The sequence below is a fragment of the Hoplias malabaricus genome, chromosome 11 (assembly GCF_029633855.1).
Source record: "Hoplias malabaricus isolate fHopMal1 chromosome 11, fHopMal1.hap1, whole genome shotgun sequence".
In the NCBI taxonomy this organism is placed as follows: Eukaryota; Metazoa; Chordata; class Actinopteri; order Characiformes; family Erythrinidae; genus Hoplias; species Hoplias malabaricus.
Genome location: NC_089810.1, coordinates 7896559 through 7918006, shown reverse-complemented (window position 1 = coordinate 7918006; position 21448 = coordinate 7896559). Strand labels below are relative to the sequence as shown.

The window sequence follows — 21448 nt, the reverse complement described above, 5'->3', positions numbered from 1 at the left end:
ATGGCAGCGCTGAAGCAGGAGCATCGCTACGGACTCTCCTGCGCCAAGAGCCACAAAAGCACTCCCAACAGGACCATCTACCACGTCAAGCTCACCGACACTGCCATCCGGACGCTGGAAGCCTATCAGAACCTGAAGGTAGGCGGCCACGGCGGGACTTTCTTCCCCTTTACGCAGTGCTGACGGCGCCGGAGTGTTGCCAGCGCAAAGTCGCGTCCGTGTGCGGACAAAGCTGGACACTTCGAGTTGCCAGAAGTTGGCGACGACCCTAGAGGCTGCGCGTCGCCTGGTTTGTCGTGTTCCGTGTCTGTCAGAGTCATATTGTCTTACTCTGTGTAACTACGACCTGGCAGCTGGTAGATCTAGGGTTCCTGGAGTGGCCGAGAGAGCTGTAACTGAGCTGTAACAGCTTTAGAAGGCTGGCTGTGGCTTTAGGAGATCAAGATGATTACCTCAACGTTCAGGCAAGCTTAATTTCCATCGTGAAGTCCTCTCAGCTTCCCTCGAGGTAGTATTTCCATAGGAGAAAGCTTCTTTGCCCACTTTCGGAGCTCAGTCTCTAGTTATAATTAACTTATACTTGGAGGGGAGAATGTTGTAGAGACACATGAGCCTGAGACACAGGTCCCTCACAAGTTCTCTCCAACAGAGCTCAGGGATCAAATGGTCTGAGAGGGGCTCAAGGCGAGTGAGAATGGGTCTGGACTGAACCAAAGCAGACCAAGCTGGCCTCTACTTCTCATATTCAGCTGCACTTTTCATGACGGCTAGCTTTATTTCCTCCTCGCTCTATTCAGCCACCCCCAGCAACTTCTTTCCATGGCTTATTGTGAAGAGCTGCTATAAATCCTTCACCGAAAACAACCCCCTGCCCCCCTCTCTTCAGTCCCTTCAGTCACTCACTCACGGAAGGCAGTGTGAACTGGTTCCTACCCCCCCTCCGGGTCTCCAACACTGCCCTCAGTGAGCGTTAGCCACTTCTCACAGAGTTTACAGAGTTAAACCACGATACATGATTGTAGATGTGCTTAAAAGTGTCTTTAAAACAATGTAACATCATTGAAAACACGTTGTAGTCCAAAGTGTATCACTTTCTGAGGAGGTCACCACAGATTCCAGGACTCTGTTAGGTATTAAAGGGCTCATGTCATGGATCACTCACTGTTTTAAGTTTGGAAGAGGCTAGTATTAGAGCTTCAGACTTGTCTCGGTGGCCCCTCGATGTTTTACAGAAACTACATGTGGTAACTGACCTGCAACAACAGCCCGTTCCGAATTAATTGTTTTTGTGATGTCACAAGAAAGCAGTTAGACTACATTATCGTACACTGTTGCATTACTGAAGGCTTAAAAGGCCATGGTTTTGCATATTTTCTTTACTCCATTTTACTGTGACGGTGAAAATTGTATTTGTTATTTATTTTATTATCGTAACGTAACAAACGTAGAAACTACATTATCACGACAACAGCCGTTTTTCTTTGATCTTAAACGAATTACTCCATAAAGTTTAGAAAACTGTTTTCTTGATATCTCAGTAAATTATGTTCATCTAGAGAAGAGTTTGTCTCAAATTAAGCTGTTCTTTTATTTCACCCAAATAACCACTATGCATTCGTCAAGGCGACCTCCAGTGGCCACATAAGGGAACAACAACAACACACACACGGTCTGGAGTGCAGTTTTCCAAACATGTTTTCTCAGGTGCAGAGTGCGCTTGTGCTGATTCTGTTGCTAAAATGACTGTGTGGTGCCATGTACTTCATGTTTTAAATTTAATTTGTGGTCGTTAAAAAAAGAAAAAAAAAAAAAAGAAACCTGTCTAAAGCACCTTTAATACGATAAATAGTCATTTTATTTTTCGGCAGTAGGTTCCACCTCAAGGACGTTATCAACTAACACCAGGTTTAGCTTAGCATTATTTATGATGTTAAAGAAAGGCTTGTTTACTTTTATTTATTTTATTTCATTTTTAAATATATGTTTATTTCTTTTAAAAAATTACTTTGTTTATTTATTCACTGGTTTAGCTTCATCTTTTTTTTTTACTAAAGTTCTAAGGAGTGTTTCAGCCTGCACTGCTTTTTGAATGAGCCTCTATACAGAGGCACCAATCAGAACAGAGCTGATTTACATATGTCAGTCTTAAAGTCACAGTGGCAAAGAGCAAGTTAATAATTGGGATTAAAAAAAATGATTGTGGGAAAATGAATTATGGATCATAAGAAAACAGAACATAAAAGGACAACAATAAGAAAACAAAAGGATCTTGACCCTTTAATGTCGACGCCAGGTCGCGACTGGACTCGTGTTGTTCTCTTTTATATTTATACAGCCTCCACCGCCCTTTAAACGCTGGACGGGCTCCAGGCTCCAGAGGCGGTGTCAGCTCTCTCCGCTGTGATACGGCCTGAGCTCGCTTCACCTCCTGAGAGCGGACTTGAGGAAGGCACTAGTTGTCAAACGTCTGTCACTCACCAGAACTTTGTATCAATATCTTACTCCCTTCACACTTTATCTCTCGCCTCACACTCGTGCTCCCATAGCCCTGTGTGGGTTCACGTTACTCCAGCGTCTGCTGTAACTGTCTTAGAGCCGGTCAAGTGGGGTCACTCTGTCCCCCGCCCCCATGGACTTAACAGCTTTCACCAGAAAAGCACAGAAACAAAGCTGAAGTGAGCCTTATAATGTTTACCACCTAATCCTGAAAATGCTGGACCCGTGGACCCACGCTACGTCACTGTAAACGGTGGATGTGTGACGCTGGAAAGGACAGGACAGCCTCTCCCTTTAGCATTCATATAACTGATAAACACGCTTGTTGACCACAGCTCCAGCTGTGCCTCTAAGATAATGAGGCTTATCTCTGACCCTGCGTTATGGCTTTGAATTACACTGAGAGCACAGAGAATCCTCCACCCCCAGCAGGCCTTCTGTAATAGAGTCTGTAGTTGAGTATGACACTGATTTCTACAACAACAACAACCCCCACCAATGTTCCTTTTAGGAAGTGTTTCTGAACGTAGTGGAGAGTAAAAAGGTGACGTTCACGATTTTAATCAAAAAACCCTGAGTGTGTCTCCTCTCCATGTGCTGCTCTGCAGTCGGTTTGCTCTGGAAACCGCTCTAATGTGTTTACGAATCCCTGGTGTCTGTAAATGGGTAAAAAAACAAAGTGTCTGGGTCCGGTGCTAGGCTTTCTCTCTCTCTGCTCATGGCAGAGAAACGCCATCTGGAGGTTTTTAGACAATGGAGAGACTCCAAACGCTGAAAAGCACCAACCGAGATGAGGATGTTGCTCTACTCCTGCTCCATAGGGGGGTAACACTGACTTATTTTTGCTGTTACAGTTACATTACTTAAGGTGGAACTGACTCTAAATTCAGGAGAGTGCTAACTGCATGAAAGTAAACACAGAGGGAAAGTGCTACAAAACTAAACAGCTCGAGTTACACATGAGTTTCTGTGGGAATTAAAACAGTGAATAAACACTTACAGACAATTTACACTTCAGACACTCATTTATTCTACCTTAAAAGACACACCACGTCTGAACGTATACAAACCAGATAGAAGATCAGTTACCCACAATCTTAGACGTGCCCTTTAAAGAGAGTGCTCTAGGGCATGGTCATATAAACACCTATTTGAACTGATACTTCTCACTGACCAGGATTGAGTTTGTGCAGACCTGGGTGGACTTTGATTCTAGAGACACAGAAAGAAATATATAGCAGGAAGAATATACAGACAATCACCCGGAGGAAACCCACGCAGACACAGGGAGAACACACCACACTCCTCACAGACAGTCACCCGGAGGAAACCCACGCAGACACAGGGAGAACACACCACACTCCTCACAGACAGTCACCCGGAGGAAACCCACGCAGACACAGGGAGAACACACCACACTCCTCACAGACAGTCACCCGGAGGAAACCCACGCAGACACAGGGAGAACACACCACACTCCTCACAGACCGTCACCCGGAGGAAACACACACAGACACAGAGAGAACACACCACACTCCTCACAGACAGTCACTCGAACCCACAACCTCCAGGACCCTGGTCCCTGCTGCTCCACTGTGTCGCCCCATAATCATAAATTATCATATCATCATGAATTAATAATGTAAATGTGCCTGATTTTGACGAATGGCTAAATATTTATATTAAAGTTGCATTCCTGCTTCCAACATCAACTTCGAAAACTGAGTGTTCACTCACTATAAAAAACCCCTAGAGTCCCCACCCCCTGCCTCCAACTCTGCACCTGTATCATTTGCGTGACTCACGTCACCTGGTAGTGGTTTTAATCTTGTGGCTTATCAAATATTTTCCTGAAATCATTTCACTGCAGAAATGGTACTAGATTTTTTTTGGGTTTATTTATAACGTTAAAAGACTGGCACCACTGTTGTCTACAGTCTCATCTGTGCAAAAGTCAGAGACCGCTAGCCCTTTATTTAATTCAAGAAACATCACAGGGTTTTTCAGTGTCAGGAAAACACCAGAAAAACAACCCTCAGAAAATGACTCAATGGGATCAGGTTCCCAGATGCGTCCACACATGTATTTCCCCACTTTCAAATTTCAGTCTGGGAACAGCAAAGACAGGTCCACGGCGCACAATGTACATCATGATATTTAGGTCTCCTGAGGTTTAAATAGTTAAAACTGATTAAAATATGTTTAAAAATACAGAGTGTGACACGAAGCGTGCTGCACTAAAGCTGCTGCTGATTTGGACGGATCTGTGCTCTCTGGAGTTACACAGCAGTGCTTCTCTGTTATTAACATAACAGCGATGTCCATAACCAGCTCCTATTTCATGGGATTTGACATTGTTTATCACGATTACACACCATAATATTAACCACTCATGCTTTGTATGAACGCTAGCGGTTGGTTATTTACTACTGCACACTGAGCAGTGCAAATCCTCACTCACACACACACACACACACACACACACACACACACAGTCCCATTCCCTCAGTACCATTTGATGGACTCATGTATGCTCTCCTAAGTCCATATTTATTAATGGGAACACATTCCAGTGCAGATTAGCTAAGCCTAGCCTTGATCTGTAGGCTTACGCATGCAGAACCATGACACTGAGAGGCCAGTGACAGGCAGCTTTTATTCTGGCCCCCCGCGCTCCCTACTTCAGCTCTGTCAGAGGGGCCGGGCCAGAAACGTGAAGCTGTAATTACCGCCCTGGCTAATAAGCAAGAGGGGTTTCACTATATACTGGAGGTAAATAAATACCAGCCTCCTCCTGGAAATCTGCGAGCCAAAAACAACCCCAGAGCTGTCATTAAGAGGGAAGAGTAGGAGTAAAAGCAGGGGTTAAATCCGTCAGTTCTGTTAGGGGTTAGTTTGGATGACGCTGCCCCGATTACGAGGCCCGACGCCTAGCGATCGATGAGGCTCTCTTTTGTCATGTGCCACTTCTGCCGATGATATTAAATGCTAACCACTGTCTTCTCCCTCTCTCCTTCTTCCCCAGGGATCTTTACCGAATCAGCCGTCAATTTGCTTCAAGGGGAGCCAGGGGGTAAGATGATTTTTTTTTCTTTTTTTCCTTTGCTCACCCCTCCTCAACTCCTCAGAAATAGCATGCTTTAATTAGTCTTGATTGTTGAGCCGTGTAGCAAAGAAAAAAAGAGGGAGAAAGAAACCCTCACGGCAGCTCTCTTCACTATCTCAATATTTCATGAGCTCCAGCAGCCGCCTCCCCCATCGCGGAGAGAGAGAGGCTGCTCTGCTCCCGCCCTCAGGGGCCTCCTCAGCTAGATTGAAAACATTTATAGAATTTGAGTGCTGTACGCGTTTGTAAGAAGAGATATGAATAGGGGGCTGCGAAAGTTAGACCTTCTCGCGCGCACACGTCCATCCCATGCCTCCACAGCCAGTTATACCCAGCCACGCAGCTTGTGGCTAGCCTCCATGACCTGGAGAGAGCGAGAATTCCAGTGAAACGACTCTAAAGAAAGATGCCTGTGTCTAACCGGATTAGCACATTCAGCTACAGAACCTCCCCGCTGCCTGCCGTCCTCACACACATTCACACACACTGTGGCTCCTGTCTGAAAGAAGCCTGCGCGGTTTGGGGCGCACAAGTGCGGACTGTGTGGCCGAGGAGCGCACGGGGGGAAGTGCTGGGGAAGCCCCGCGAGAGGGTACCCAACACCCTTGGGGCTGCTCTGCTCTGCTCTCCAGGTTACTGGGTCATGGCTGGCAACCGGGGAGGGCTTTGTTAGAGAGTGCGGGGCGGTGGCTGTCGGGAAAGAGAGGGCGCTGCCGACCCTAGGGAACCCACCCTGTGTCTCTGTGGCTGTTGTCTCTGCGCAGACATGAAAGGCCTCCGACGAGGAGGAGTGGGGGTGCGGGACGCTTGGTTTTTAAAGGCAGCGGTGCTGCAAAACCTCCTAAACCCTGAGTTCTCACATGGACAGCCCTCTGTTTATGTCAAAGTGGAGTCTAATGTGTGCAGTATGCGCTGAAACATGCGGCACATTACTTCACGCAGTTGCAATTGAAGTTTAAATGGGTTTTAATTGAAGAAACGTAGAACTGACGCCTGTGTTCAGAAGGTTGCATATTCAAATCGGCTCTGGCAAATCGGAGCGTAGGCACCCTCGGCCCTCCTCCTCCTCCTGTGACAATGGACCGCTGGGCTTTAATGAGCTGTGTGAGCCGTTGGAGAATGTGAGTGTGCGAGATGGGGTGGGGGATTAAGCTGTTACTTCTGGGAATCCTCAGAGCTACAGTAATCTCTGACGAGCGGAGATGCTAACACTGACATGAAAAATACCAGCCATAACCTCGCTACAGAGACTAAATGTCAAGGAACTTGAACGTAGATCACAGGGAGCGTTATACAAGGGCCATCGCTGTGACCTTTCGGTTCACGGCTGGGTGGACGAGCACTAATCAGACAGCTACTTGGAATCAGGTCTGCGTAAATTGGATTGGATGGCTTTTGACAAATCGGACACAATGAACCATGTGTGTCTTAGAGAACTGAGTCTAGGGGTGTTTATATTATGTCCTGCGCTGTGTTCGTGACCAGTGAAACATCTCAGTTTTCCAGTTTAGAATCAGTGAAGCCCAGTTGCTGAAATCCTCCCCGACCCTAGGATGTGTGTTTGGTCTCATAGTGGCACTTCACATTGCGGGTCTTGAATAATGCCCCATTCTGGGACCCTGTAAATCCATCTTTAAACACTCGCTTTTCTGCATCTGGAGCAGGACACGCTGCCTGTGTTAAAGGTGTTAAAAGCTTTAACGCTATTAAAGGTGGGGTGTGTGTTTCTGATGCGGCTGGGAGCTCCGTCTCTGTGTCTGAGCCGTGCTCTGTTCGTATTCGGTGTGTGATTGTGTTCAGTGTGAAACAGACCGGGGGATTCACTTTGGTCTGAAACTGGTTTTTCTCAGTGTTTACATTTGACTTCTTTATGTTCGGTGTCTTCACTAAAGTCAGAACACGTCCAAACCACAGACGCAGCGTTTCTCTTTGGTACGAGCCGCTCCAGTCGCTCGGTCCGCCTCCGTGTTTAGGTTCTCCTCCGTGTGTCTGATTGGACGGGGCAGAGTCATGTGACTACAGCAGGGTGGTGTGGGTTTAAAGGGACAGTATGTGAACACACAGTGGGGATGTATTCACAGAATTAATAACAAAGGATGAACAGTTAAAAGAAAAATCTCAATTTCGATTGATTTCCGATTAATTGTCCAGCCCTAGCACATCATCCTGCTTTAGAGCGCTAATGGAAGCTAGTGCTGGTGTCACTGCTGTGTGTTTGTGCTCTTAACAAGCATTTAATTTGGAGTTATTCACTCAGGGGGTACATTTTAAATGAAGTGTTTTAGGTGTGTTTGTTTACAGCGCTGTAGAAGTGTTTCTAATGCTTTCTACATGTTTACGTTACTGCCTTAGTGTGTAATATAGAGGGACAGTAAAGTCCTCCATGGACCGAGACTTGTTTTGGAAGCGACTCTGGGGACTTGAAGCTTTTAATACACCACACTCCTCTAAGATTAGTGGAGAACATTGTTTAATGATAATAACACCGCTTGTAAATAAGCCTAGATCAGTGGAGGCTCTGCTAGACTCAGTGCTAACTGCCCTCTACCACCCACCTGGCCTTTCTTATTAGCAGCGTTAGCATTTTTGTTCACGCGTTCAGTTTGGTCGGCTGTAGGTTCCGCTTGCTTGCCAGGGAATTCCCATAAACAGCGTCCTGGATCCGATCCAGGCCTCAGAGACGCGCTGTGGGAAGGGGTGGGGTGGAAGTCCTTTCAACGGAAAGTGACCTCCCGTGGTTCCCAGCTCTGCCCCGCTGTCTCCTCCATAATTCCCGCTCAAGATATTGCAGAAGACTTTGCAGACCTTCACCAAACACTTGCTAAGCAGGGGAGTCTTTTTGTTATAGATTATTCAGGGCATCAATTAGTGAGATAAAAACAGCCCGCGGTGGATCGCCATCAGCCGGAGTAACACACGGCTCTCTTAATTATTTCTAGACCCAGAAAGGGATGATGAAACGGTGGAGAAACACAATTCTGGAGAGTAAGAGTGGGAGAGACATGCAGAATTCCTTTCATTTTGGCGAGAGAAGTTCCCCAGTCTGCAGTTCTTGGAATTTAAATGACTTTGAAAGCCTCATAAGGGAGATGGGAATGTGTTCAGGTTAAGGCTCTGAGCTCCGTGACTGGAATTTCACATAGAGGTGCCCATTTTCTTTTGGCCCCAGGAAGACCTTCTCTTTTTACAGGAAGCTCTGCCTCGCACTGTGTAATCACTGAGAAGGCTTCTTCTATCGCCTCCTGCTTCCCCTGCTTAATAAGCGCGGTCTCACTCTTTTAGGCCCGGTTTGCAGAGAACTGGAAAGGAATTCTTTCCACTGTATAATCTTTTGTGTAGTCTGCAGTCGCTAGCCTGAATTTGGAGGAGAATACAGTGTAAGTGTGACCTAGAAAGGGTATGAAAAATATACAACAGGAGCCCGATTTAAAGGAAACATACTGTGAAAAAAAATCACCTGTTTAGTGCATGTTTACATTTATGTGTGAATCTGGAGCCACTGACCCACACACGGTGAAGGAGGACCACCCAGTCAGGTCTCTGTCTGAAAACGTGGGGTGAGACGAGTCGTTCTGATCCGGCTCTGCTTCTGACGTCGAGGGTCTGTGTTTCTCCGTGTTGGAAATCACTGGGCTCTAAGTTAAAGCAACACTAGGTTGTGTTTTTCCTTTAAAATTACAGCTTCAAAATCATTGTGACACTCTACCGAGCTGGAACTTCAGGCTCAGCACTGCAGAAACTGCACTGTGTAACTCCTGGAGGAGGGAACTGGGAACCCACCCCCTCTCCATTGGTTTCAGGGCAGCGCTGTAAACGTGAATTACAGTCTGCACTGTGTGTGTGTGTGTGTGTGTGTTACATGCCAGAAAGCCAAGGGTACGTGAGATTATAGCATTTGCCACAATGAACATTTTAGATAAGGACTAGACCAGCGAGTTCCTGCTCTGTTTTGTTTCCTGTGCAGTGTTAGATGTGCCCTATTCTCTACTTTCACTCTCTCTAGTGAACAGGGTCATCTCTTTGGCCTTGGTTTCACTGCAGGGCCGAACACTTCTTAAGGCTGTTCCGTAGAGTTCTGCGCTCTTTTCCGTTCCTAAATCAGGAGTGGGAAGTGCATCTTGTAAAAATCGTGTGAGTTTGGATGCTAAATATATGAGAACTATAGGTTTTGGGCTATGTTTCCTACCTTTTTTGTGCAAAACAGCACAGAATAAAAGTGTTTACCGACTTCCGACCCCTGAAAGGAGGAGGCCTTTGATTGGTTCAATTTAAAGAGTTGAAAGAGAGTTGAAAGAGTTGAAAAGTTACTGTATTAACCCAATGGTACAACTTTAGAATTAGGCTACATTTGTAGAGGTTTATACATGGTTTTCAATCTGTATATTAATAGTTAATAATTATGTTGTTAATACATTAACAGTCTTTAATAATCACTTATAACACACAGATTGAAAGGGTAAAAGTGACCTGGCCAAACAGTGAACACACATCCATCTACAGTTAAACCTCAGATCTCGCCGAATACTCACTGTGTCTCCTCTGTCAGTCGACATTAACCCTGTCAGCTCCAGAACACATTTGTTAATGAGCTAATAACTCTTTAATGAATTAACCCTGGCATTCTAATGAACCCTGGTATTCTGTGAAAACAGAACCGGAAATGTTCCGGAGTTTCTCCTGCACACGCTGCACAGGCTCCACCCCCATGCCTGAATCATGTGCTGCATGTGTGACCGACCGCTCCGGGGCATCTCTGGACCCAACCCTTGGAAAATGCAGCTCAAAATGCTTCACAATACAATTAGCAACAGAAGCATGAAAGTAAATCCCTGAAAAGCAGTAGTTTTGTCATTTGTTAGAAATTGGTCACTGATCTGGATACAACCCTCAGTCGGTCCAGATCCAGACAGAGGTCTGCTTTTTGTTGATGCACTTTTACAGTTTTAGTATATGGCTGCAAATATTTTTGGAGCCATCACCTCCAATTCTAGCATTTTTACCTGCCGCAGTCGCACAGAAAAGGCTCCCTCCCCCTGAGTTTCACACTCAGAGTTAATTGAATGCACTGATATGAAACACGTAAGCCGCCCTAACACATGCACAGACGTGTGCGCACTTCAGAGTCAGCGCAGATTGCAGGCTTGACGTCCTCCTCACACGTTTCGGACGCTTTCGTAAACAGCCGACAGTTTGTGCCGGGTCCGGCCGCGGACCTGGCACCACACCAACTCCTCCTGAGCAGGTTTAATGATGTCATAAAACTAAAAAGTCCTGCAGTCTGAGTCTTTTGTTGTGTTTGTGTGTATACACAGCCATAACATTACAACCACCCCTACTTCACTGTCCACAGAGCAGCACTTTGTAGTTCTACAGTTACAGACTGTCGTCAATCTATTGCTCTGCATACGTTACTTGCCACTTTCCACTCGGTTCTTCGGGGGTGAGACCCAGCACTGAAGCTGTGGGGGTCCCGTGGTGGTCCTGAAAATTTCAGGTCTGATTACAGCTTTAGTCACTGGCTGCTGGTGGGAGGTGGGGTAGAGCGCATTACTGGGTGAAATGTTCTCATGGTGTGTGTGTGTGACTCATCCCCCCTCCCTTCTGCCTCTCTTGTCATCATTGTCTTATCCTCCTCCAGCCTCTCCATCTTTCCCTCAGACTCACAAGGGCTTCCTTCTCACTTGCAGCAGTCCAACCCCAGCCACAGTGCAATGTGTGTGTGTGTGTGTGTGTATGAAAATGATGCATGAGGCACCTCTCTGGAGACACTGAGTGTGCAAGTGAGAGTGCACACTTGTGAAAGTTTGAGGATGTATGTTTAAGTTCATCTGTCCAAATGTGTATGTGTTTGTGTGGGTGTGTGTTTTTATAAATTTGTGAGGACCAGGGATCCTTGTAAGGCTAGGAGTATCCCACATCTTGGGGCATTGTGAGGACGTTGTGGTGGCTCTCACATTTTCTAATGCTCTTTATTCTAACGCTAATGCTTCATTGTGAAATTTTTACTTTTGTTTAATGAGGTTAAGGTTGGGGTTAGGTGTAGTGTTAAATAGCTACAGTAGTCATTATTTCAGTGGAGGTACTCACAAGTACAGCTGAACCAGCATGTGTGTGTGTGTGTGTGTGTGTACTGCTGTACCAGAAATTTATCACATTGTGGGTACCAAAATCTGTTTACACATTCACATTGTGGGGACTTGTCCTCGTTGTAGGGACCACCAGCTCGTCCCCAAATTGTAATCATTACGATTTAAGGTTAGGGTTAAGGGCTCCACGAAATGACTGGAAGTCTATGTAATGTCCCTAAATTTCACAGATACAAGATGGTGTGTGTGTTTGTGTGTCTTTCTTTCCTCCTGAAAGCTAATTAGAATGACAATAGGAGGAATGTGTAGCAGAGAGCGGTGGTCCCCAGGAGCAGAGCAACAGAGGAGGAGGGGGATGACACCACGTGTGAATGAATGGGCACACGTCGCACTATTCACCCAGATGTGACGTGCCCGCCGCTGGGGCCCCCTCAGTGCCTTTCTCTCGTCTGGGGCCCCATGTTTTGACTGGCACTGCGTTTCACTGCTGAGGCTCCTTATGTCGTCCGTACCAGGTGCTTTCAGAGGAGGAGAGTTCTCCATTGTGAACGTTGAAGAGCTATGACAGCCACATACAGCTAGTTCATCTGTTGCTCTGCATACTTTGTTAGCCCCCTCTCCCCCTGTTCCTCAGCGCTCAGGACCCCCACAGAGCAGGTGTGATGTGGTGGTGGAGCGCTGCAGTGACACTGATGCAGACGACCAGCACCAACTCTCCATCTGTAAAATCTCCAGCTGCAGCAGAGATCACGTTTGTTTTTATCCGACTCACGACGGCAGCTCGTAAAATGACTGATGACGGAACTGTGTTCAGTCCCAAACAACAACAACACGCCAATACACCATGAGTAAACACCACTTAACGTTACCGCCGCCGTTGTTGTGGTCTCCAAAGACCACTGTTCCCCTTAGAGACGGGGTATAAAGAGGAAAACCAACCAGGTCTCAAGCAACTAGTCGAGCCGAGTAGATACCTTGCAGTGGAAAAGCACCATGCAGATCACCACTAACGCATCACCACTTTTAGCTTCAAATAGATCTTGTGGTGGTTGATGAAAACGCTTCACATTGCTTAATAACAGAGGCCTAAGTGTGTTTGAGTGTGTTATGCGGTGGACTTGTTTTCTGGACGTATTTGGTGCTGTGGAACTGACCATGGTTGTTTTGGAGCTTGGCTTCCTGGAGTTCAGAGTAAATCCTGTTTGTCTTTGTATTCACTTATGAGGACAGTAGCAGGGTTTAAGGCCATTGGGGAAAACTCTCTTCATGTTCCTTAGAGCAGTGCTTGAGCAATGCTAATATAACTGTTTATTATTTATTAGTTTATTATTTATATAATAGTGTGGAGGGCGATTTGACGTCACGTATCGATAACGTATCACAAAGGAAATGTATACAATATCCCATATTAATACTCAATACACTCTCAGTATTAAAGGTACTCTACAGGTACATCACTGTCATTAAAGCTACAAACAGTGGAGTGTATCTTTAAAGGTACAGCAGTGGTGTTAGAGTCCAGTTGTGTTCCTAAAGGTTCATTACTTTATTTTTCTTTTTTTTTTTTTTTTTTTTTTTTTTTTTCACGGGGTGAATGACATCAACACGACTTTAACATCCACAGTTCATATAGAGTAAGGTACGGTTCTGTTCCTAATTAAAGGTACAGTACAGTACACAGTTTTTCTGACAGCGTATAAAAGACACCTGCAGAACTGATGGACATTGAAGGAAAATAAATATTATATTGATTGATTGTCCACAGGTTTGTGTTTTTCTAACGTGGATTTAGCACGTCTTCAGTCTTTTTAATGGAGTGTAATCTTTACATCGAGGACCACCTCCTATGACTCAACATTTTGAGCAAATTCTCAAACCTGTGTCGGCATTATGTGGTGATAACTCGGAGACAGGAGGTGGTGGAGTAGATTTGGGAGGCTGCACGGTGCTCACCCTCATGCGTAGACCTGCTTCTGTCTAATTTCCTCCTGACTGTCTCTATAGTAACTAATAGGAGAGTGGAGGCTGGCTCCCGGCTGTGCCACCAATGGGCTGCTTATGAAAGCAGCACACAGGGCCCTCTCCACCCCCACGATGGAGACCAGAGCACACACATGGAGGGTTGGTTATCGAGTCGGTTCACCCAGAGCTCACTGAGCTTGACAGATTAGCCCTCAGGTGCCGAGGAGGAGGCAGAGGCAGATTTTGCTTGGCATAGTACGCAGCAGCTAAAAGGATGAGGCAAGCAACCACCACGAACCCCCACCCCATCCCCCACATCACCAACTCTTGCCTCCAACCTCCAACCTCTAACCAACCCCCCGTTCTCAACAGACAGCCGCCCATTTAAATGTAACCGACATCGGAGCCCCTGCGAGCACGACGCGAGCGGCTCACGCTGATTTAATGCCAGGAGAGAAGGGCTCGCACACGTAACCGGCCCTGGCTCGTGGCAGCCTCATTGATCATATGCTAAACAATGGAGCAGCCAGGAAAAATGCGACAGGATCTTCCCCCGTGCTCGTGGCGCGCCAGTGTTAGCATGCATCGTCTGCTTCTGTGTGTAATAACAAACCCCTGCAACCTTCTCCCTCACAGTCTTAAATGCCATTTGTTAAACGCCGCCATATTTCATTCTGTCGCCTCCTGGTTTAGTTCAGGGATCATATGCTTTGGTTGGAGCAAAGCATGTGCAAGTGTTGCGCCGAGGCTCTCGACACATGGGGCAAATACACTATACCTTCAGTACATTCTGACCAGAGAATACACAGTGCTTGAATGTTGTTGATGTTAAATAAAACAATAAAAGTTAAACTAGGCGTGTGTGACATTTCCCTGATCTCCATTTTCCTCAGTTTCTAAATGAATCGATTAAACTCTAACACACAATAAATCAAAGAAAAAGCTGAAGAGTTTAGCTGATTCATCTGATACAAATACGTTTTAAAGTGCCTTTTGTGTAGCGTATAACTGTAATTCACATTCCAAACCTTCTCTCGCTCTTTTGGTATTTTTCGGTGACTGTGTCGTATAAAAAAAATCACAGTTCTCGTTTTATTCAACAGAAAAGAACCTAAAAATGAAGCCGTGTGAAAAGTGAAGAGTTTATTTGGTTCTGAGCTCCATCAGGAAAAAGCTGCAGAAGACTGTGATGGGTTTGTTCTGTTCTTGGGGACGATACTGTGTCCAAAAGTCCGTGTGAGTGTGGGTTTAGACCAGTTACAGATGGGGGTGTGGATCTCTGGGGAACGTAGCACGTCAATACTTTTTTTAAGGTTGTTTTCTGTTGAATTAAAGCAGAATTGTGATTATTAATTGTACACAGCAATCACCAGAAAATGACAAAAGAGTGGGAGGATGATCACATTTTTAATTACAGTTATGTGACAAAAAATGCTTTTCATTGTATTTGTACACAGTAATGTTTATAACAAGTTATTTTTGCATTATCAAAGAAAAAAGGGCAGAAATGAGACCACTGTCTTGAGCAGAATTAAGGATTTAGTGGAGTATTTAGTGTCGATCTGTGGATTCCTGTTTACGCTGCTGTTTGAGGAAGGTGTCGTACCGTATCCATACGCACTGAGATTGCCTTGGTTTAGCTGAAGTTGACTAATGTCAACAGAAAGAAGCATTGACAAGAACCAGGAGGATGACAGAGAGGAGCATGTCCTCCTCGACTCAGAATCAGACACTACACCCAGTGACGTTCAGAATGAACCATATTAGCATTATAGGTATAAGTAATGAAGGTTAACTTCACTATCACTATGGCAGTCTCTCTCTCTCTCTCCCTGCCCCCATCTCTCTAACTGCCACACACACCCCTGCCACCTCCCTGTCCTCTTTCCTTGGATGAGTGGTTTTCTGTCTGTTTTAGACGTGAGGAGTGGGAGAGGGGCCTCTGTTTCTCTCTCGGTCCTGGGTAGGGATGCCCCACACACCCCTCCTCCAAGCTGCCCCCCAAGAGGGCACACGTCCCTGTGGGTCATGAATAATCCAGGCGTCTCTCCGTGCCATCGCATGCGACTCCTCCAACAAAAGACGAGCCTCGGCTTCAGAGGAAGCCGTGACGAAGCGCTGGAGGAGAACAATGGTGCGCGGCCGTGCAGAGCAGACCCAGCCCACATGAAACAAAACCACTGGAACTAATTTCGCCCGTGCCGGAGAGAGGGGAAGTAAAGAGTGCTCATTTCGATGACTGGTCAGGGCTGGAGAATCATAGCCGCTGCTGTAATTGCACGGTCCCAGATAAAAGGTTTGCCCTCCGCTCGTGTAATTTTGGTCGCAGCGACAGGGCACTGAAAGCGAATGTCCGTGCATGTGATGACTCGATACCGGACGAGAGGGTCAAGCCGTCGGGGCCCTGTGTGTGGATGGATTTGGCAGATGCGTGTTATTTTCAGTGTCCTGGCTCGAAATAAGCGGGTCACACGGAGCCAGTTCAGAAAAACAGCACCTGAAAAAACACACAAGCCTCCGCCGTCTTTTTTCCGAGCAGATGTGCGCCTTCAAAGGAAGGGAGGGCGGGACGGCAAAGTTTCAGAAGTTTATTCTTCCCATAAGCACAGCAAAGGTGTCATCTGCTGCGCGTGATCGCATCTGAGTCGACGTGCCGCACGTTCTGCAGTTTGCATGAGCGCTTTTCAGAGCACCGTGGAGTCCAGGGAATGTGAGGTTCCTCGAGCTGCTGCCAAACGTGCCCTTTGTCTCCTGCGCAGCCGCCAAAGCCCCCCGCCAAATTTGCTCTGTTCCAGGCCAGTTCACGCCTTACAACAGGGCGAAAGTATTTGACATCTCCAAACACTCAGGGCCGAGCGGCGGCAGATGTGGCTGGGCCTGGATCACAGAGGGAGGCTTTGTGCTGCTGCTCGGTCTGACGAGGTGTTGAGGACTGTCAATCTCAAGTTTCCATTTGCCTCCAGTGATGTGTGTGTGTATGGCTTTGTTGAGGACTCTTGGTTAGTGATAACTCTGCAAAAATAACAACTCAGTATTAATCAGAGGTTTTGAAAAGTAGTGGCAGTCCAAGGCCTCGGTTTACATTTTTCATGTGTGCATTTAAACAAATGATGCATTGAGTAAACATAGATTCTACTTGTAGAACCCTAGAGACAACAATGTTAGCGCATCTACACTTTTATATACTTCCCTGTGTGGATATGTTGAGTTAGTACACTTTATATTTTACTGTGGAAGAGATAAAGGACAAATACTCTCCTCTTCTCCACAGTGGAACACAGTTCTGTTTCTTAATGAAGCGTCTGTGACCCGCTTTGGTCCAAACCCCACGAGCCCCACAGCAGTGTTCTCCCCCTGTGTAAACAGCCCCTGTTCAGAACGCACCTGTTCCTTTAAATGATAATGAGCCGCTCGCTGTTCACCCCGACCCCGAGCGCACAGCAGTGAGGAGCGAGGAGCAGAAGCTCTGGTTTTTAGCTGTTTTCACTCTGTTCTCTTTCTTCTCTGAGTTTAACCTCATCTTTGCGCTCTCACATAAACGTGGGCTGTGATTGGACAAACTCAGACGAAGGTGCTACTGTGAAAATGATTCCACATACTGTGTCAGAAGGAGAATAAATTCAGAATGGCTCATTGAATCCCATGTTTTCTGGTATAAGCATCCCATAATAAACTGACTGAGTCATGGTAATTCATGGTGTGGGGTTTGGTAGGTGCTCGGGCTAGGGTTAGTGTTTCCAAATTAACGAGCACATGCGCAGAAGCAGTCAGAATTTTATAAAATGTCTCCCTTAAAGAGACCACCCTTAATTTTATCACATCCAATCAGAATGCCAGTGTCATACAGTGTGTTAAACTGTGGTGTGAATAAAAGCTGAAAACATGTTGAAAAGAACAACAGTTAGACATCATCTGACGCCTGTGCTCCTCTTCGCTTTTGTTGCAGCTTCCACTCTTTGTGTGAGACTGGCTTTTCAGATTTGCCAAGAAATCCTCAGGAACATTTTTTCCATATCTCTAATCGCCCAAGCCAGAAGAGTCTCCCCAACCATGTTTAATGACGCTGAGATGTGGGGTCTGGGGCGGCAAAATACATAGAGACCCCCAGCGGCTTCCTTGCATGATTTTGAATAAGTCTCAGTATTGATTTGTTAACAGCTACACTTCCTTTCAGACCCAGAGACCCAAGCTGCCTTTGCACTGGAAGAATGAATGAGGATGTAAATGAATAACTGTGCATATACATATTCATGGATATTCTGGCTCCCCCTAGAGTTTAATTCATGTTTACAGCACTATCCTGAAATGAAGGGGGGAACGTTACACAGTTCCTGCAGTGCTCAGATATGACTGAGACTCTGTTCTCCCTGTTACAGCTCAGTGAAGCATCACAGTGATTTTGAAGCTGTAATTTTAAGGTAAAAGTTTTACCTAGTGTTGCTTTAAGGGTGGATTCTGACTGTTGTGGAGTACCATATGCATCAACGTGTAGAGTGTTAGTGAAAGAACAAGCTACTGTTTAACACTGAGCGAGCATCTACGATTGCGGGGAAAGGCACTTCTCACTGGTTGTTTGCATTCTGAATCTAAGCATCTTTTAAGGTGGAGCGGTGTGTGTGAGTAAGAAGCGACTATCTTTTAAGGTGGAGTGGTGTGTGTGAGTAAGAAGCGACTGTATCTTTTAAGGTGAAGCGGTGTGTGTGAGTAAGAAGCGACTGTATCTTTTTAAGGTGGAGTGGTGTGTGTGAGTAAGAAGCGACTGTATCTTTTAAGGTGAAGCGGTGTGTGTGAGTAAGAAGCGACTGTATCTTTTAAGGTGGAGAGGTGTGTGTGAGTAAGAAGCGACTGTATCTTGTTGGTGTCTGAAGTGTAAATTGTCTGTAAGTGTTTATTCACTGTTTGAATTCCCACAGAATTCATGTGTAACTCGAGCTGTTTAGTTTTGTAGCATTGTCGCTAATGCAGTTAGCCGTCTCTCGAGAATTTCAACCTTAAGTGACCCGAAACAGCAAAAATAAGTCAGTGTTACCCCCCTATGGAGCAGAAATAGAGCAACATCCTCATCTCGGTTCATGCTTTCTAACGTCTGGAGTTGTCTCTGTTTTCTAAAATAATAATTATACTAAAAAAAACAGATGCATCAGTCATTAGCAGAGAGGGAGAAAGCCTAGCACATCAGACTTTTTAAAAACAATTACACACACGGGCTTCGTAAACACATTTAGACTAGTATTCTGCGCAAACTGACTGCAGAGCAGCACGTGGTGAGGGACACCATCTGAACTGTACAAAAAGTGTTTCTAAATACAATCGTGAATGTTGCCTTTAACCTTACATTCGAGCTGAGTTCCTACTGATCCCCACACTGTAACATGAGTCAGCACACGCTGCAGGTGTGAACTGCTGTGTCACTGTGACTGAGGTGTTGTGGTGTCCCGTGTGGTAGTTTGGACACCTTGGTGCTTGTTCCGCAGACCTTAAGCTCTGCCTCCTGCATTGTTCCTCGTGATGAGGCTGTTTCAGTTCCCTTGAAGCCTTGGTGTTTCAGCAGAGGCCTGGATTGCAGCGTGGATTTCAGTGTTTGGGATTGATCTGCTAAGTTCCGACAACAAAAGAATCGAGACAAGTTGATATACGTGACAACTCCAAGACACCGTTTTCCCACAATGTCAGGAAGACCTCCTTTTTAGCTCTACGTCCGGGCAAAGGGGAGCTTGGTGGTGCTAAATCTCTCCACTCTGTTTGGCGTGGAAGAAGCTGAGGATTTTGTTTTCCTCCCTGGAGACCCGCTGGGAACCAGTGGGATAAATGACATATGGTTATGAAGGTGGCAGAGGAGGCTGTGGATGGAGAAAGAGGGTGGGTGAGTGACTCCCAGAGTGGAGTGACCTGAGTGACATTGATTAGAATTTGAATGCAGAGTGTGCGTGGTGGAAGTTTGAGGGGGGGCCAGCGTTAACTTACGAATGCATCACTTCACGGGATGGATGCAGGGGGAAGGGGTGGTCTTTAGGACTCGAGGTGATGGGTAAAGGGGGTTGGTAAAGGCAATACATCCATGCTTGTGCCCTTGTCTAAGGCAAGATTTCAGTGTGTAATTCACTGAGGCTCGGTAGCGATGACGCTGACCTACTTCTGGGGACCCTCGTCGTCTCCCGCTTGAGTGACTTGTTGCTAGTAATTTGATTGAAAGCTGCTACAGCTTTTGACAGCTTTGCTATCGGACGTCTTTTCATGTCACTGCACGCTCATTAAAGAAGTTTGTGGAGGATCAGGCTCATATCCAACTCCACAAGACGGATAAAGGAGGACGGGCTGGAGATTTGTGTGAGAAGTAGAGAACGACAGAGGCCACGTTGGTTTTATTTAATTGCTCATTAAAACTGCCTTCAGGTAAAAGAGCATTCAGTTTATAACATAGTGTTAACTCTTTCTGTGGCGCGTGTTCTGACCCGGTTCTATCAGAGTGGAGTTAACTCTTTCAGCGGCACGTGTTCTGACCCTGTTCTATCAGAGAGGAGTTAACTCTTTCAGCAGTGCGTGTTCTGACCCGGTTCTATCAGAGCGGAGTTAACTCTTTCAGCGGCACGTGTTCTGACCCTGTTCTATCAGAGAGGAGTTAACTCTTTCAGCAGTGCGTGTTCTGACCCGGTTCTATCAGAGCGGAGTTAACTCTTTCAGCGGCACGTGTTCTGACCCTGTTCTATCAGAGAGGAGTTAACTCTTTCAGCAGTGCGTGTTCTGACCCGGTTCTATCAGAGCGGAGTTAACTCTTTCAGCGGCACGTGTTCTGACCCGGTTCTATCAGAGCGGAGTTAACTCTTTCAACAGTGCGTGTTCTGACCCGGTTCTATCAGAGCGGAGTTAACTCTTTCAGCGGCACGTGTTCTGACCCGGTTCTATCAGAGAGGAGTTAACTCTTTCAGCAGTGCGTGTTCTGACCCGGTAATATCAGAGCGGAGTTAACTCTTTCAGCGGCACGTGTTCTGACCCGGTTCTATCAGAGCGGAGTTAACTCTTTCAACAGTGCGTGTTCTGACCCGGTTCTATCAGAGCGGAGTTAACTCTTTCAGCGGCACGTGTTCTGACCCGGTTCTATCAGAGAGGAGTTAACTCTTTCAGCAGTGCGTGTTCTGACCCGGTAATATCAGAGCGGAGTTAACTCTTTCAGCGGCACGTGTTCTGACCCGGTTCTATCAGAGAGGAGTTAACTCTTTCAGCAGTGCGTGTTCTGACCCGGTTCTATCAGAGCGGAGTTGACTCTTTCAGCAGTGCGTGTTCTGACCTGGTAATATCAGAGCGGAGTTAACTCTTTCAGCGGCACGTGTTTTGACCCGGTTCTATCAGAGAGGAGTTAACTCTTTCAGCAGTGCGTGTTCTGACCCGGTAATATCAGAGCGGAGTTAACTCTTTCAGCAGTGCGTGTTCTGACCCGGTTCTATCAGAGCGGAGTTAACTCTTTCAGCGGCACGTGTTCTGACCCGGTTCTATCAGAGCGGAGTTAACTCTTTCAGCGGCACGTGTTTTGACCCGGTTCTATCAGAGAGGAGTTAACTCTTTCAGCAGTGCGTGTTCTGACCCGGTAATATCAGAGCGGAGTTAACTCTTTCAGCAGTGCGTGTTCTGACCCGGTTCTATCAGAGCGGAGTTAACTCTTTCAGCGGCACGTGTTCTGACCCGGTTCTATCAGAGCGGAGTTAACTCTTTCAGCGGCACGTGTTCTGACCCTGTTCTATCAGAGAGGAGTTAACTCTTTCAGCGGCACGTGTTCTGACCAGGTTCTATCAGAGCGGAGTTG

The 21448-nt window shown here is 46.3% G+C and overlaps 1 protein-coding gene across 1 annotated transcript in view; it reads left to right on the top strand.

Moving 5' to 3' along the window:
* The window catches only part of LOC136709217 (RNA polymerase II elongation factor ELL), a 55476-nt gene continuing 34028 nt past the window's right edge, over positions 1-21448 (top strand). Inside the window, exons 1-2 of the mRNA XM_066684302.1 lie at positions 1-138; positions 5522-5569. Coding sequence (XP_066540399.1) covers positions 1-138; positions 5522-5569 — 186 coding nt within the window. The remainder of the gene's footprint in view (positions 139-5521; positions 5570-21448) is intronic.